The sequence below is a fragment of the Cyprinus carpio genome, unplaced genomic scaffold (genome assembly GCF_018340385.1).
Source record: "Cyprinus carpio isolate SPL01 unplaced genomic scaffold, ASM1834038v1 S000006696, whole genome shotgun sequence".
Taxonomy (NCBI): Eukaryota; Metazoa; Chordata; class Actinopteri; order Cypriniformes; family Cyprinidae; genus Cyprinus; species Cyprinus carpio.
This window is the reverse complement of record NW_024879308.1, coordinates 191,474-210,145: the sequence shown is the minus strand read 5'-3', so window position 1 is coordinate 210,145 and position 18,672 is coordinate 191,474. Positions and strand designations below refer to the sequence as shown.

General features: G+C 34.9%; 1 protein-coding gene and 1 long non-coding RNA gene across 3 annotated transcripts; one reads left to right on the top strand and one right to left on the bottom strand.

Moving 5' to 3' along the window:
* Positions 1-8,990: 8,990 nt before the first annotated feature.
* On the bottom strand, positions 8,991-13,915 carry LOC122144502. The gene is made up of 3 exons (XR_006159732.1): positions 13,705-13,915; positions 9,722-9,930; positions 8,991-9,014 (listed from the first exon to the last, which is right to left on the bottom strand). It is a non-coding gene; the product is annotated as an uncharacterized LOC122144502 (long non-coding RNA).
* Positions 13,916-15,709: 1,794 nt separating this feature from the next.
* LOC109060321 (PDZ domain-containing protein 11-like) lies at positions 15,710-17,910 on the top strand. Of its 2 annotated transcripts, none has more exons than XM_019077480.2 (6): positions 15,710-15,770; positions 16,164-16,266; positions 16,354-16,494; positions 16,582-16,680; positions 16,771-16,831; positions 17,454-17,909. In XM_019077480.2, exons 1-6 carry the CDS (start codon positions 15,724-15,726, stop codon positions 17,486-17,488), a joined length of 486 nt encoding a protein of 161 aa, XP_018933025.2. In that variant the 5' UTR covers positions 15,710-15,723; the 3' UTR covers positions 17,489-17,909. The 2 variants fall into 2 exon arrangements, with proteins under 2 accessions (XP_018933025.2, XP_042611364.1); XM_042755430.1 differs by lacking the exon at positions 15,710-15,770 and adding an exon at positions 15,811-16,073 and having other exon boundaries at positions 17,454-17,910.
* Positions 17,911-18,672: the final 762 nt, after the last annotated feature.

The window sequence follows — 18,672 nt, the reverse complement described above, 5'->3', positions numbered from 1 at the left end:
TAACATTAAGAAACTAGTTCTTTCCAAATAATTTTTTATAACTTTTCATAGATGTCTTTATAGAATCAGTGTGGGTCAAAAAAAAAAAAATCTAACCTTAAGTTTTGTGGCACACCCAAATCGTATGAGCCCAAAGTACGAATGAACTTGTACCAGCCAGTTTTTATTTTCCTGATCTCCCATGGGTTTCGAAATGTAAACCAATAATACAGTTATACTTAAACCAACTTTTCTGAATTGTTCTTGAATGCCCCATTTACCAAACTATCAATAATAATAAAAAAAAATCTATAAAACAAAAACCCCTAACACTAAAAAAGTATATTACATACTATATAAACATTTTGGTCCAACTTTATAGGTGTCTTTCTTGACTTCATGTTGTATTGCAAAACACTTTTTTCTTCTGTTTGACAATGGATACAGTTTGGGACGGGTTTGGAGGTATAGTTAGGTTTAGCAGGGGGTTAAGCAGTAAGGTCAATAGTGTAAATACACGTAGATGTAACTACAGAAACACACATATGTGCATTGTATCAAAATGATTAAATGAATGTAGTACATAGTGGACAGTTAAACAAGTATGTCCACTATTTTAAGTCTTTCTTACAAAAAAAGGACCTTGTCTTACAAAAGTGTCTCATAGGTAAACAACATCAGTCATGAATTGAAAAAAGTTACAGTTATGGGTTGCCTCCCACCCAAATGGCTGAAAATGACATAGCTTTGTCGTCAGGGGTGGCAGGCACTGCACAACATGCTGCCCTAATGAGAACATTATATCAAATCTATAAATTCTCATATCAAACAGTCTTGTGTATGCAGTCTACATTAAACGCACAAATGTGAATTTAGTGCATGACCCCTTTTAATATGACATGATTTTCTAGCGATGCCCACATACAGTCCTTCAAAAAGTGAAACAAGGAAATGTCCTCTCATGATCAAGATGGCATCATTCAGAGAGAAAGCAGGGGGACACTTCTCTCGCTTAAATTTTGACGAAAAACATGGGTTTCTTCTCCTGTTCACAAACAAAGAGAAAAATGTCCATTATAATCTCACTCATCAACATTATTTGAGTGGCTCTTAAATTAGTGGCATTTTTTTACTACTTTTTACTAAATGAATTCGAATACATGTCATCTATCTTAAAACTATAGGTCCTGAAATAAATACTTATTCATAGCCATGATCAACAGTTCAAAGTTGGATTGGATTTTTTGGGGATTTTGTGTGGCCGTATATTTTGATGTCAGTTTGATGACCTTTAGAAGTGGTAACAACAGCTTGCTTGCAATTTTTTACATTTTACTTAGCCTACCATTTATAAAATACAATAAATGTATATTTATACTACTAAAAATATATTCCAAACTTGTCCCCACAAGCATGTGAATTTGTAGTAGCAACGTTAAATTTTATCTATAAACGATAATAATTTATAAAATAATCTAGTTTTCTGGTTTACCTAATTTTAATGCATTTTATAAATGCATTATAACTGGGATGTTATAAAGAGAAATTCAGTTAAACCCTATTAATATTAGAAAAAATGACAAAATTACAGTAAACACGTTTTTAGAGCCATTATAAATCTACCATTAAAAAGTTTCCATAAAACATAATTTAATCCATTTAACCGCATTATACAGTATGTGGCAGAGTTTCATTGCTTACCTTTGCCAAAGAAAGTAAACATGCCAAACATCAACCATCAGATGATATACATCAACCGAGATCTATATTCCCCTTGTACACTATTAGAGCTCCTTTCATTGTACAGTGCAACACAGATACACAAACACACAAAGGATTCCCAGAGGAGTTATATATTCCAGATTTTTGTCCAAGTGATTGATTTTAGAAATGGAAAACATCTAATTTAGAGCAGACAGAATAGAAAGGAATAGGAGAGAAGCATCGGCTTGAAGCTGGTAAAGATGACAGTCAGGCTTAGACATGCTGTTAAGGATTGTGACAAGCAGTTGGTATTCACTCGAACCTGGCCCGGCGCACAACAGTACTGAGAAGAGCCCGGCGATCCTTAACACCCCACAGATTCACGGACACATTATTTTTCCGAAGTCACGGTCCAGTGGAATAAAAAACAAGTTAATCTAAAAACCCAAAACTCAAATCTTCCGTCCATGTACTTGTTTTTGGCTCCTATTCCACAACACTTTCGACAGGTCGAACAAAGCCACGTTATTCTATTGCATAAAAGACAGGAGTGGCCAGGACCGTTTTCACATGCAGAAGATATTCATCAGTCAAGATTTTTCTGGTTTAATTTTTTTTTTTTTTACTCTTTCTTCCTCTTTGCTGTCGTGTAAAATTCTTAAATGGACAGGTGCACTACCAACCCGGACACAATTGTGTTGGGAAAAGGTTTCATCATTCATCATTTGTTGAATTTTGTTCACTCGCAGAGACATTCCTGCCTTCCTATAATTCCATTAGAAGTACATTATTTTATGGTTTAAGCTACACGATCAGCACATAATTTTTCATTGCCGGTCTGGTATCTTTGTACGAAAACCACGAAACCCTGTGCAGACACGTTCCCAAGGCGTTAAGATCATACCAACATAAATGACAGGCTGAAGCATGTCTCTCGATGTCAGATACAAGGCACCAATTATCCTACACTTTACCTGATTTCGTGTGCCCGTAGAGAACTATATTTCATGTTCTCAGGCAGCTTCAACCATCCGCAACCTTTTCTATGTAACAATTATTATCCACTGCTTGAACCTGGTGTAACTTTTCTTTAATCGTGTCTATCTTCCTGGAGGAAGCCACCTATCCTGGCCCGTGACACATCAATATAAAAAGTGATCTTTAATGATGCCAACAAATCTTTTTTTAAATACCTCTAACATTACGAACAAGCCCATGTTCACTTTTGTCTAGCGCCTATAACATTAACCCAAAAACACTTTCACAAAATGTAATCTGCTTCACAAAAGGTAACTAATAGATTATAGTTATAGATATATCTATATAATATATATATATTATATATATATTAAATATATCTCTCCATATTATATATATAGCTTTATATAATACTAATACTATTAAAAAGTGAACAAAAGCAAGTTACACAAATACAATAAATATGCTAAACTTGACTACATGGAAACGAAAATAATACAACAATTACCACTAGCTAATTCCAAACATAGTAAGGAATCCTATAAATTATTAAATACTGTACATTATATTAAAAATACAACACGGCTAAAACCTAAATACCGCACTAGGAGTCTAACATTTAAAACACAAAGAAAAAATAAAAAGGGGACATACTAAAGAAACCTTCGGAAAAATGACTGCTATTAAATTCCACAGATTTTGGATCCCAGCGTATAGCAAGATAACCTGGTCCGTAAGCATGCCTGCTTGTTTTTATCGTCTTCAGCAGCTGAAGTAGGAGTACAGCTCGTGTGTTGTGGAATCCTGTCGCAGGTTTCTACTTTTTTAGGTCAAATCTGGAGGGAGGCAATTTATGCTTTTTTGGCCAGGGGGGGGGTGGGGGACCTTTAAGAGCTCAGGAAGAGTGCAGTACTGTATGGTTGTCAGCCCTCCCGACGTTCTCTTTCTTTGAGGAGCGATTGTGACTGGGGGGGGGGGGGGGGGGATAAAATCAAATGGCTCGGTCTGTATTTGAAAATTCCAAAAGATCTTATTTTACAACATATTTGTTATTTTGACTCACCCCCCCGTGCTGGATAGGACTAAGAACATTCTGAACATCTAAATGCACGTGGGAAAGAAATTTTGGTGTTTCTGATCAGTATCTGCTTATTTAGCTAGATTAAAGCTGCAAACATTCAGTTTAGTTTCAAGGTTGTTTTGGCTCTAATCAGCAGGAATACTCCTTATCATGGTTGCCTGTGCGACCATTTGAATAAAAACCTTGTGCAGCTTGGGAACTAGGTTGTTATTGTGGAATAACAACTCTTCCAAAAACATGCCGAATACGTGTAAATAGAACCAAAGTTTCATAATATAATATATATAATTATAATAGTAAGTAATAATAATCATCTAATATAATAATTAATATAGAAATTAATAATATTATAATTATAATAGAATATAAAATAAAAGTGATATATACTATATAATAAAACGTGTTATTGCAGTTGTTAAATTTCCGTGTCATTTTACATTTGTATTTCTATCTTAGATGTGGGCAGTAGTATAAGGAATTACGGTCAAATACAAATACAGTATGGTTACGAATATCTAATATATTATAATGTAATATATATAATACCTATTGTTGTCAAATTTCAGGCGGTTTACCTTTCTCAATCTGTATTTTTGTTGGATAACAGAAAATTGTGCTCAACAAGCATCGAGATTTGGTGGGGATAGTGGCCTACTATATAAGCGATAAGAGGAATAGAACAACTTAATTTTAATAAACTATAAAAAATACATAAAATTAAAATTAATTACAAATCAAATTCCAAAAATAATTCTTTGTCCTACACTCCAAACCATTCGCTGCATTAATGTCTGTAAACTCTTGCAAAGTGAAGTTAGGCATGTCGGAGATCCGAACTGGAAATTCTCCTTCACATCAGTTGTTCTGTACGCAGAAAACTTGGACCCATTGTCCGCATAAGAAAAAGGCTTTCATGTCCTTACTGAAAAAAAAATGATAGACAAGGGATTTTTATATATATATTATAAGTATATATATATATATAATATATATATATAGATATATATATATATAGTCTCGCACACACACATATATATATATGTGTGTGTGTGTGTGTGTGGGTCCTCTAACACACAAAACAAAACAAACAAATACACACAACACACACACAAACATACCATTATACATAGTGTATTATATATATATATATAACGGCATAATTATAGTATATATTACCTGTGCTCACACCACACACACTCTCTCACATCTAGTGTTTCGGCATAATGTTACCTGAGTTGCCACACTGTTTCACAATGCCACAACACCACACTCCATACTCTTCCTGAAGGACATTCATGGTGTTCTCTGGTGCTAGCTAAATACCCCATAATTAACATCAATTATAAAACAATTATATACATAATGTAGTACATAGTATATACACAAAATAAGATAAAAGTAGACATTTTCTGTGCTGTCACAGCATATGATAACATTGTTTTACTTAAATAACAAACATGTGTTCTTAATTATATGTTCTGGGCTTGTTACCACAAAAAAAACACCATTAAAAGGGCAAAAAAATTACTTTTTTTGCCAGAGACTATTTTACTACAAAAATATGTTCAAGTTTCCATTAAGGTCAAGTCCATTCACCTTTATTTGTATAGCGCTTTATACAATACTGGTTGTGAACAAAACAAAATTCAAAAAGCTGTAACATCTGTGTTCTTCACACGCCTCTGTTGTTTTAATGAAATAACCTTGAGTCTCCTGGTGAGCGCTGGGAGATCAAACATACAGAGCTTCAGATGTCAAAACACCCTCTCTCCACCCTCCCTGCCATCAGAATTTAACAGTTGTCTATGAATTGTAGATAGTCAGTTTTTCAAATGGTATTTCTGGATGGGAAACTACATGTTTTGTAAGGACTGTAAATGTTTTCACTGTGATTATTGTATCTCAAACTGCTACTGTTTGAAAAATCTGAGCAGACTAAGATGCTAATGAATTACATGTTACAAGTTGATAGCTTACAACCTTGGAACGATGTTATAATCATCATAATCTTAAACGGATTCAGAAGCTACGCAGATCATTCATCTTGTGGCATGTCAAATTTAGTCTAATAAAATAACGTTAAAATCCTCAGCAGTTCAGCGATGATGACATGAACAAACAGCAAAACTCGATTTTGATGGCCACGCCAGGTTGAAACACATTTTACACAAAGGGGAAGGAAATGTCAAAAGGAAAGTTACAATAAGGCGGTAAACACTTACCATGGAGCACCCGCGATGGTCGACCGAGGGCAGGGTTGGGGCGGAAGATTATGTAAGCATGGAGAGCAGATAGCAAGCGGGACACAGGAACACAAGCGGACACGTACCAGGAAGGTCCATCATTATAAAAACTTGTACAAGCGACCCAGACAAGACAAAAAACAACTCAGTACAAACACTGGCATAAGTTGTAGAGAAAAACGCATAGCAAAAGCGGTCACGTCGGCTGACTTTCACCATTTACATAGACTGGTAAGATATTTCATTTATGGTATTGTAAAAGTACATTCTCAATCAAAACCATTAATTGTTATCCTTATCAGTTCCTAGAGGAACAAAGCAAGTTCCCAAAACCTGCATGGTTTCTCATTTCAAAATTTGTTTTCACTCATAGGAGACATCATCCACAAGAGGGAAGAGCTGCCAATTCATGCACAGAATTTAAGTAGTAATAGGATATAGTATTGATAACAATTATAATAAGTAATATTAGAATTAAGATGACGGTAAGAATCGGAATGTGTTGTGCTCATGTGTAAGTCATACGGGAAGCCTTTAAGATAATATACAGGTCAAAATGTCGACAAATGAGTGAATGTAATCCCGGTGGAAGGGTCCAAGTTTTTAGCTATTGGCTGAAAAGCAAGTGTAATAATGAGCAGTCAGAAAATGTTCAACTTTTAAGGTACTATAAGCTGTTTGGAGGCACTTGTTTTCTCTGAGCAGGCATGACAGTTTGAGCTGTATGATAACTCTGGAACACTCAGCCAGCTGATCAAGGTCAAAGCCACCACAGCACCCAGCTGGCAGGAAGAGCAGTGGCATGTATGAAGGACCACCAAGAGGGGGTTTATAATACATTGTACAGTAAAACAATAGTGTGTGTAATGGAGATGTGGACCCCTGAGTGACATTTTTGTGATAAATATAATATAAATTATAACATTATGCTGATGGATATGCTTGCTATTGGTGTAAAAATATCACACTGCCATTTAGACTAGATAAAGCTAAACAGGAAATATCAATGAGAACCAGCTGCAAAGGACATATGAGGGACAGGACAATTGTACCAGTACTGAAATGAGAATGGTTGAAGGCTGGGTTTCGGCTTCTTACCTGAAATGACATATAGACAGTTTTCCACTCCTCCATCCATTCTTTACAAAATCCAGCTGTGCCTAAAGTAACAATGAGGAGACCCAAACACAGAAACAACACCTGAAACAGAGAACAGAGAATTATTAACATACCGAGATCATTCATTAACAAGCTGTGAACTTCCTTTATACACTATGACTAAAAATGAAATTAAAACTGTACCAAAGTTTAAAAGGTAACCAATATGAGACACGTTTCCTCAACTAAGAGCACTGAGATCTTTTTAAAGCTAATTTTATAGTCAGCTTTTTAATGTATCCTTATGCATACATTTACATAACATTAAGCTTAACAAGTAACTTTTTTTTGAACTTGTGTTCAAAAAATGTACAATTTCTATATGAAATTTATTAAAAAACTTGATTAACTCTTTTTGGGTTTTCATAGTTTTAAAATAATTTAAATAATTTTTTATAATTGACTTTAAGATGGACAGCCTGTGTCTGGGACAGGGGTGTTTCCTTGAAGGAGGCAAAGGGAGGCAGTGCCTCCTCAAAATATTGAATGAGAAAAAAATTTGTAGTACAAAAATAAAACAATGTCAATATTACAAAATATAACATTAAAAAGTGTATAAATCACTCAAACAAACAGCATTAGTTTGTCCAAACGGCAGGTCTCTCAACACCTCCCCTGAGTCCATTGAGTTCTTAAAAGACCTACTAAAGGCATGCGGTGAGTTTGGGGAAAAGTCACATGAGAGGAGGGCAATACCTCCATCGCGATATGATTGGATATGACTGGTTATGATCGGAAGTGATTGTTCATGTGATAAACAAACTCGCCTCTCACATTCCACTTTGACTAATCAGTCTGAAATGAACAATGTAATGGCATTATGCGGGAAGACTAATTTAACAAGTAAACAACTCAGACACTTAGATATAACCACTTTGTTACGTCACAATAAGACTTAAATGGCCTGAAAACATGATCTGTGGGAGTTTTTAGTGAGAAATCGGCTTGGTGAAATTTACAGTAAATCTCAGTGTTTTGCTTTGATGACTGATGATCCGAAAAATTCAAAAACAGTTATAAGTTAACTATTAAAAAGAATAGCTGAACATAAGTTCCCAAATAAAATATATTGCTTAAATTGTTACTTGCCTTGAGTTATTATTTTGGAATAAATGTAAAATGCTTAAAAACATTAAACACAGTAGATTCACACTTGGCATGTTAATGTAAAAATATAAAATAAAATTTATATACCATACCACTGCTATATATAAAACAATATATACATAAAAGGCATTTAAGCAGTAGCAGTTAAAAGCAAAAAATACATTTGAACAATTATTTAAAAATAAATTAATTTTAAAAATAAAAGTCTCAATGCAATTTCAAGTTGAAAGGGTAAAGAGTACCTTATGCAGCCAGTTGTAAATCCAAGGGCTCTCTGATTGCTAAGTGTAGCAATCCAAATACCTACAGTACAAAAAAAAGATCTCATTGCTACAACCATTACATGCTACCAGCCATACAACCAAACACAAATATGCTACCAGCTGAGCAGTCTGGATCACATTCTCTCTTCTTACCAGTAGGAGGAGGCAGTATGTGGCCAGCACGGCAGAAACGACCATCGACCATCACAATCATGTACCAGTTTCACCCCATTTTTTTTAAGGTTTTGAAGGCCTGCCTGCAGGAGGAAAAATAAAGCAATATGGCAGAACGACACAAACCAGGGTATTACAAGCAAAATTGGAAACAATGCGTCAATGGATTTACAATCTGGCCATATAATTATCATGTGTGTAATTGTGTTTATGTGCTCACCAGTTTACATCATTGTGGTCGTTGAAAGGCAATGAAACAAACATACATCCAACTCAGGGCAAGTATGGACACAAAACGACAGAAAAGGAGAGCCAGCAGCAAGGCCTCTATCTATAAACAAAAGCAAGAATGCACACTTCAAACATCTCTTTTCTTTTCAGTTAGGTCTTCTCTTTGTCATTTTACTGACACTAACAAATGCATCAGAAATAAAAGAAGAAAAAGTTTATTCAGAATTCTCCTCACTGCTCCACCTGTGTGCTGTGATGATTTAAAGTCATAGGTTAACCACAAATAAGAGCCCGGGGGGGTATGGGTGGAGGTGATGGCACACAGCCATCGCCTTCTCATGTTGAGTTTCGTCTCTATTGATCCGAATATTCAAAAGTGGGGCCAATCTCCAATCTGAGGGGTTACTATAATTATTATGATTATTACAAGTCCATTTCACAAATCTGAATGCAGCGGTAATTGTTTCTGACACAAATCAAACACAATTCTGAGCCTTGCTTTTGTATTCAGGCTACTAATTAACATACTTTCCTGCCTGTCATGAGCTTTGTACATACTTAAAATGATAATTGTTTCATTAAGGAGCATTCAATGACAACAATTTTTTTTTATACATCTATTATACATGGTAAACTATTCCGCCTCTCTCAACTGATTGTGTCAAGCTAAAAAAATAAAAAATAAAAATGACAACCCTGTCTGCAGACTCTGAGATAATGCGTACATCATTGATGTTCAACTTCATTTTCCTATGTGGAAAAAATGTGATAAAAAAAGCAAAGTGTAAAAAGAAAAATCTCACATTTCTGTCTTTAGTTTGACCGTTCCAATGACAGCTGTAGATTCCTCTGAGGCAGGTTCGGGAGATCGAGAGCATTGTGTTTTTTTCACATCCAATGATTCCAGCTGAATGTATGCAGATGAATGGGGTCTCGTCCGGTATGTAGTGAGGTTAACTCATTTATAATGCAGGTGTTTGATATAGAATGACTCACTTCTTCACAACTGAAACTAGTAGGAGGGAAGAGAATACAAAAGATGGTGGTTTATGCAAGGAAACCTGTTCTTTAGCTCAAAACAGAACTCAGCTCACAATGCCTGGTTTAGTTAGTTAAAAAGTCCTTGAATTAGGGTGAGAGAGAGAAAAATATAAGCAATGTGACTCCAGTAGGCAGTCACAGCAGGTTTGAAAAGGTTACATTTAATTATTGAGGAGTGTCTTTGCTTTCAAAAGCCCTGAAGCAGAAAAACTACAAGACAACCTGTGGGAAAGATTTCATATCAATCACTCATTTCTAATAAAAGGACAGAATGTTATTTCCCAACTCAGGTTAACTGCTACTGTTTTGTAAATGATAAATATGCATTAAAATATAACCTTTTTTTTTAACATCCTATAATCAAACGTTGCCTGATGGCAACAAATTGTATGAAAAACTGACATGGAGAAATTAAAGCTTATTCTGAACCAGTTAAAAGGCCTTGCCCATGTTTTGACAGGTTGTGCATAACATGACATATAATCCGCAATGTTATGAAGACTTTCTTCCTGTGGAGGTTAATTGTTGTTGTTTTTTTAGTTTTCCATGTTTAATGGATGTAAAGCTCATGATCAGATAAACATGTCTAAGCAAGAAAGAGCTAAAGGCATCTCTGTAAGGATGGGGGTAAGCACAACAGGAAGAGTAAATCATATCAGAGCCAAAATATAAGTAACCTGTATGTGCTTGTGTACAAGTATTTTAACATTTGTATAAATAAAAATTGCACAGTGCCAGTCTAACCTTTGGATAAACCTCGCTGAATACCTCACTGTCTTTTTAATCTAAATTTGTTATAACATTTATAAAGTTAAAGAGTCAGTAAAAAAATGTTTTTGAAAGAAATTAATAATTTTATTAAGCAAGAATGTTAAATTTATCAAAACATTTATGATGTTACATGAGATTTCTATTTCAAATAAATGCTGTTCTTTTGAACTTTCTATTCAAAGAGACCTGAAAAAAACATTACAGTTTCCATTAAAAATATATATATATATTAAACCGCATAACTACTGCCAACATTAATAATAAAAAGACATTTTCTTGAGCACCGAATCAGCATATTAGAATGATTTGAAGGACAGAAGGATCATGGGACACTGAAGACTGGAGTAATGATGCTTAATTTAGATTAAGATTTGCATCACAGGAAATAAATGATATTTTAAAATATATTAAATTAGAAATTAGTTACACTTGTGTGGATAAAGGAAAGTTGACATTAACACTTCTTGTCACCAGATTTATCAAGTCTTCATTTAGCAGACCAATCAATGCAGTTATCATAAATTCATAAATATAAAAGTATAAAATGTTACAAATATTCACTCTTCAATGTGTTATATATGTCAGCCAGATAAAAGTTACATTATCAAAAAGCCTGTGCTGGCAGTGGAAGCCATAACTAAACATCCCCAATGCAAGTACTTGGGGACTGTCAGATCTGAGTCACTGATAAAAAGTTTAGATAATAAACCATATATCCCAGCATGAAGGATACACACCTATCTAAATGCATGACAGTCTATTTTGAAAATCTGAAAGTTCCTCACATGTTGTAACCATTGCTGTGTACAGCAGCTTCTTTTAAAGAACATAGCATTTTTGTCAACGGTGACACGCTTCACAAACACCCGGAGCAAAATGTGTTCTTCAGACTTGACAAAGAAGAAAGGAAAGCTGTCAAGGTGTTTAGTGGAAGTTCTGGCTCCGCAGACAGGTATGGCAGCACTTTTAATAAGTCACTTAACTCACCATTTCAGGTCAAACAACCAGTTCTTTGTCAACTGCAGCTCATATATCTGAATAAATGACCTGCTGGCCTTAAGCCATCATCCTTATTCAACAGGTCCACACTAATTAGTCCAATGCAGGATGGAGTTTATAAAGAATGACATTTTCTCAGCATCACACCACACTTCTCAGAGAAGACAACTGCTCCTTTGTCATGTTTATAGCCTGAGTTTGGATTTGTTTTCAAAGGGTCTTTTCTTTCAGTATTAAATTGATCATTAGGAATTTTTATTATTATTCAAAGGGTCTTGCAAAAAACTTTTCTTACTTTCTAAAAACATCTATTGCAGCATTTTTAATTAATTTTCTCTTGGGTGTATGTTCATTTATAAATGCATTTATACAAAATTATTATTAAAATATATTTGAAACAAGTACTGCTAAGCCAAACAAAGTGTTACAGAGGAGCTGGCACCCAGATTCAGCAGAAAGAAGCTATTTGTCTTATCTCCAAAAACTGAGCCATAACATAAAAAAATTGTTCTACTTTAACAGGGTCAATACACACAGTGCTACACACTGTAAATAAAAAAAAATATTCTACCTTAATCAACTGCCAGTAGAGAATTTTGTTGAGAAAATAATATCAGGAAAGGCTTCTTTTCCGAGAACAAATTGTGATTTTTTTTCTATTAAAATATTTTGCAATAGGAGCACAAAAAAACGGAAAAAAATGTTTAAGTAGGCAGCCTGAAGACACAATGCAAATATTTTTTACCCGTGCAGACAGGTATAACAAGACTTCCAAAAGAATTTATGTCCCATTTTAAATAGGGTCAAAAAAGAAATCAGGTGAACTTAGTAAAACACAGAAGCACATCAATAGCATTACAACTTTAGTAAATCACTCCTCATCAGGCTTTCACTGTATGTGTTCATACTATTAGAAAGCAAATGAAAAGTGCCGCAAAAACAAACATGACACTTTTGAAAACTGTACATAGGCTATTTAACACACATGTACCACTTTTTATTGAAGCATTTCAGAATAAGTGTAGAAATATTTTTATTTCAAGAAATGGTTCATTTGGAAAAAAAAAAAAAAAAAAACAAAAAAAAAAAAAAAAAAAAAAAAAAAAAAAAAATCAAAAAAAAAATGAATATGGTTATTAAGAAAGAAAAAGAAGGGAAAATAAAAGCAGCCTATGCTAAACTGTATGTAAAACTGCACATAAATCAAACGGCCAATGCACATGTTGTAGTAGAGCCTTGTGCAAGTGACTTGTGAAGTAAAAGTAACCAGTTGAAGATAATTTTCATGGAACCTCTGAATTTTCATTTTCTTCACTAAACTTAAAACTATAGACTGTGATACAAAAGTATCTGCCCATGCATTTTCATAAGAACATACAATATTTCAAACTAAATACACATGCTCTGCCTTATAAGATAGTCTAGTTTTCTGATGTCACACTTTCTTTATGAAAGCATTTAAGTATCATCATGCTGACTGCGAGAGATTTCAACCCATTCTAAAACTAATTCACATGCAACCTCAGATCTTGTTCTGCAGTTCAGTGACATCATGGGACATTTTTGTGTTATTTTTTAACCCGAGGGTAATAAAATATTGTTAAGGTTAAATTTAGTTTAACACAACGATCTCACAGAGACACATTTATCAGCAAATTTGCAAAAAGACTGTAACTTCTGATTTGTATTTTATAATTTCTAAAAAAAACAAACAAACAAAAAAATTTTTTCCCTTAAACATGGTTAAACCTCGTGATAATTTTGATTTGCAAAAATTCAGAACTTTTGTTTTTTAAAAAATGTGCATTGTTAGTGGTATCATGGTTTCCCTAAATCATCGTTTTTTTCTATCAGGATGCTTTTAGCACCTGTAATGACACGCACACCTGACGATATTCAGTTCGCACGCCTTTCAGTAATATTAGATCAGAACACATGCCGAGAGAGCGAACTGATTTTTGAGATGGTACCTTACCTTGTTTAAAAAGTAACATCTGATATTGAAGTCCCAGTCAGATTCTCAAACTGCAGCTCTCTTCTGCAGTCTGTGTACTCGAACTCATGCTGAGACTTAAATCCCGTGGACGGAGTATCAATGAGGCGGTAACAAAGATGAGCTTCCCATTCCCTGCAGCTTTGTAAGTCTGGACCAGCACCAATGCGGTTCCACTCGTGTTCAGCAGAGGGCACTCACAGAGACGCAATCAAAGAGTTTTCGAATAATTAGGAACCTTAAAGTGTAACCATCTAAGTTTGTTAACAGCAAGAGATGCTGCCTGACACATAAATGCATTATATCTTGCTTACACAAACGTTTACATTTAAAATTTTACATGTGCTGGAGAGATATAATTTGGATATTGATTAATCCTGTTTTTTTTTCTTTCTTTCTTTTTTTGTTTAGTGGAAAAGGAGTCTATTGTCCATCTGTTTCTGATATTATGATCTGATCCAGAATTTTTTTTAATTTTTTTTTTTATTTTATTTTTATTTTTTTGGTGTATATGAGAAATTTAATTTGAAGGAAAACAAATATTATTTTCAAGTGAAATAATTTTGATATATGTATTATTCCAATGAAAGTAATAATAATAACTTTCCTTTCTCGTACAATTTTTTATTATTTGGAGAAAATTTTTACATACATTGAAGAATTGGCCAGGATCAAAGCCAAATTTCATTCATTCTCTTTAGGAGGACTACTGCACCAGTTTGGTGAGCATTGTTAATAAAAAAGCAAAAAGGAATTTACAATTTTTGATTAATGAATCAATGTCTTGTGCACTCCAGCATGTTTTTATGTACATTTCTGTATACTGTTGTATATTTTGTGGTTAATAATGAAAAAAGAGCCCCTATTAAGTTTTTAGTTAAAGGAAAAAGAGCATGATTTGTATTATCTTGCCAATATTTGAATGTAATAATAATAAAGCCAATATGGGTCTAATAAAAAAATATAATAACCATTGTATATAATTTACCATTTATAGAAAATTAATATAATATTATATAATAAGATCTCTGCCCATACAATCGGGCTTTTTCCTTCTTTCCTTCGGGTTTCTTTTAATTCGCATAAAAATTATAGAAATGTATACATAAACATGTGTAGTCTAAGGAGCAAATACAAAATCAGAAGTGATGAGGGGAAACGAAAAAACGGAAAAAAAAAAAAAAAAAAAAAAAAAAATGATATTTAAATAAATGGATTTTTTGAATGAAATTGTAAAAAAAAATTATATAGTTCATACTAATTTACAGATAAAGTTCTGTGTTACTGAAATAGTTTCCATATAGCTCTTGAGGCAAGTAATGTAAACAACATGTAATTTAAATGTTATATTTATAGAATGTGAATATTTAGATTTTGGATTTTTCGTTTTCTAATAAGCATGGACCTTCAAAGTATAACAAGATATTGTATATTTCTTAATGTATTGTTTTATCAAAATGTGACAGTCAAGTCTTTCCAAGCAGAGGAAGAGTAAGGACAAAAAGAACAAGACGCAATTTCGATTCTCTGTATGTAGTAATTGCCAGGGTCACTTAGTTAATTATTTCTCGTTTCTTCAGTAGGATACATTTACAGTATAAGCTGATAAACTATTTCTGCTTCAACTATAGGGGACAAAAGGGTAGACTATTGCTAACAAACTTTTTTTTTTTTTTTTTCAGAGTTAATATTTGAAAGCCAATTTCTGATAGTCACATACCTGAAAGTCTTGCCTTAAACGCTACTGAACACATCCTTCAAGTCTTTTTTTATTAAATGGAAAGAAACTTAGCTGAGCTCCAGAAACTAAAAACGAATCATGATCTTAGGATGCTCTTGTAATTGAGCAACGGGAAGCGGACTTGTCAAAAAGTGACCGAGAGGCCACATTTACAGTTTGAAAGGTCTTTTGAAAAAAAATGTGTGTGAAACTGTCCCAATATCAATATTTTCTTGAACTCTCCATAGTTCTTGTAGTATGAAAAAAAAAGTGCTGGTCACATGATCTGTAGGAGGGCGTGGCTAATGGTTCGCTCGAGGAGTGCTTGGTGAGTTGATAGACAAAAACAAAACTGTCGCGCAAAAGCAGCTGTATATAGTGCTTGTCTTTCATTTTAGTATGATCATATTTGTAACGTCAGTTTATTCGCGCAGCGTTTTGATAATTTGAACGGCTTATGGCTCATTGTGCAGCGCATCTTGTGTTTACTGTTGAGTGTTAGCAAGCTAGCCCGCTGTACTCACTGTACAATGAGAACCGTAGAGAGTGAATTTACACCCAATTAATTATAAATCTTTGGTCATTTCATGCATGTATATTCACAGTTTTGTAAATAATTTAGTCTTGAAAAGTAAGAAAAAAAAGAAACCTTACATTTAAAATATATCGAGGATTATTGAGGATCATAATTTCACATTTTTTCTCTCTCCCTCAATTCTAGCTCGAAAAACATGGACCAAAAGATTCCGTACGATGATTATCAACTGCCAGTAGTGTTTCTTCCTTCCTATGAGAGCCCTCCTGCATGGATCCCTCCACAAGAGGTGGCTGTTATTGAACACTATGTTTCCAGCTCATCTTTTGTGATCACATTGACCTAATCTACATCTTTCTTTCTTTCTTATAATCAGAGGATACAACACCCTGACTACAACAATGAACTCACTCAGTTCCTACCTCGCACTATAGTGTTAAATAAGCCCCCTGGTGCACAACTGGGCTTCAATATCCGTGGAGGAAAGGCCTCACAGCTTGGTATATTTATTTCAAAGGTCAGTTTTGCAGATCTAAAACCTTCTTTATCTTTCGGCTAAGGAACTGACTTCATCATCTTGGTCTTGCTCAAAATGTTTTGACAGGTGGTGCCAGATTCAGATGCCCACAGGGCAGGACTGCAAGAGGGCGATCAGGTGCTTTCTGTCAATGATGTGGACTTTCAAGACATTGAGCATTCAAAGGTAAGTTCTGATATGTCAGTCCAAAAGACAGAAACACGCTGGATGTCTCGTCTTCTAAATAGTATCGGTGTGATCTTGATTTCTCTCTAGGCTGTGGAGATTTTAAAGACTGCAAGAGAGATTTTGATAAAGGTTCGATACTTCCCTTACAGTGAGTATTATTTTCATCCTTCCCTTGAGATGCAAAAAATCAGACATGATGGTTTCAAATATGTAGTGGATTCATTTATATTGTGATATATTTGATAATATTCTAGTCAGGTTGTGTATTTCTTTCTATTCTTTCAGATACTGTAGTCAATTCAATTTTTGATTCATAAAGTGTTTTTATGCAATACTGATTGTTTTAAACCAGCTTTGCAGTAATAAACAGGGAACTTCAGATATGAGACAAATTTAATTTCTGCTGTAAAACATCTCTAAAATGACAAGTGTAAGTAGTGTTCAAGTATTCAGTGTTGATATTTACAGTTATTGAACTTAACTGAAACATAAATTATGAATCATTTATGAAAATTCCACTATAAGCAGCTATTAACAGTTATTGTCATTATTTAGCACAAGTCGGTTCAATATGAATTTCAAACCAATTCAGTAACTGTTGACATTGCAAACAATTTCAATTCAGGCTGTAAAGTAGCTCTACTGAAGACAATGGTGTAATCCAGCTCATTTCAAGTTTTGTTCTCGTATGTGGCAGTAGTGAGCATTTTAGTTAACTGATTAAGTTGGAGTACCTGACATAAATGTGCTGTGCAAAACTGTTTTTCTAGACTACCAGCGGCAGAAGGAGAGGACTGTACACTAGGTGGCAGAGCTGACCTTCATGACTGCACCGGTGCAGTGACGCAGCTGATGAGGCGTTGGTGTGTCTGTGAAACCTTTAGCTGCCCTGCATCATCTTCCTCCCACTAACTATTTTCTGACTAAGAGACTGCTCAAAGAAATTATCTTCAAAACACTTCACGACATGCCTGATGATTCACAGCTTCGCCCATAGTGGTGGTTTTGAGCTGTGCCAGTTTTGAATGCAGCTGGCGAAATTCTCAAATACTTTCCCTCTTCTCTGTTTTCTCATCATTTCCTTTCCTCTGGGGAAAATAAGCATGTTCTTTGAGATACACTATATTGCCAAAAGTATTGGGACACCCCTCCAAATCATTGAATTCAGGTGTTCCTATCACTTCCATGGCCACAGATGTATAACATCAAGCAACTAAGCATGCAGACTGCTTCTACAAACATTTGTGAAAGAATGGGTCACTCTCAGGAGCTCAGTGAATTCAAGCATGGTACTGTGACAGGTTGCCACCTGTGCAATAAGTCCATTTGTTAAATTTCCACACTACTAAATATTCCACAGTAAACTGCTAGTGGTATTGTAACAAAGTGGAAGTAAATGGGAACAACAGAAACTCAGCCACAAAGTGGCAGGCTACGTAAAATCACAGAGTGGGGACAGTGCATGCTGAGTGCATAGAAGTTGCCAACTTTCTGCAGAGTCAGTAGCTACAGACCTCCAAATTTCATGTGGCCTTCAGATTAGCTCAAGAACAGTGCGTAGAGAGCTTCATGGAATGGATTTCCATGGCTGAGCAGCTGCATCCAAACCTATATCACCAAGTGCAATGCAAAGTGTCAGATGCAGTGGTGTAAAGCACGCCGCCACTGGACTCTAGAGCAGCGGAGACGTGTTCTTTGGAGTGACGAATCACGCTTCTCTGTCTGGCAATCCGATGGACAAGTCTGGGTTTGGCAGTTGCCAGGAGAACGGTTCTCGCCTGACTGTATTGTGCCAGGTGTAAAGTTTGGTGGAGAGGGGATTATGGTGTAGGGTTGTTTTTCAGGGGTTGGGCTTAGCCCCTTAGTTCCAGTGAAACTGTCTATAAAGACATGGATGAGCAAGTTTGGTGTGGAGGAACTTGACTGGCCTGCACAGAGTCCTGACCTCAACCTGATAGAACACATTTGGGATGAATTAGAGCGGAGACT

Bases quoted from the DNA above. Each gene is read 5' to 3' on its own strand.
- LOC109060321 (XM_019077480.2), top strand. From the start codon at position 15,724: ATGATCTGTAGGAGGGCGTGGCTAATGGTTCGCTCGAGGAGTGCTTG. The intron at 16,495-16,581 runs GTCAGTTTTGCA...ATGTTTTGACAG, and splicing joins TTGGTATATTTATTTCAAAG to GTGGTGCCAGATTCAGATGC. The intron at 16,681-16,770 runs GTAAGTTCTGAT...ATTTCTCTCTAG, and splicing joins AAGACATTGAGCATTCAAAG to GCTGTGGAGATTTTAAAGAC.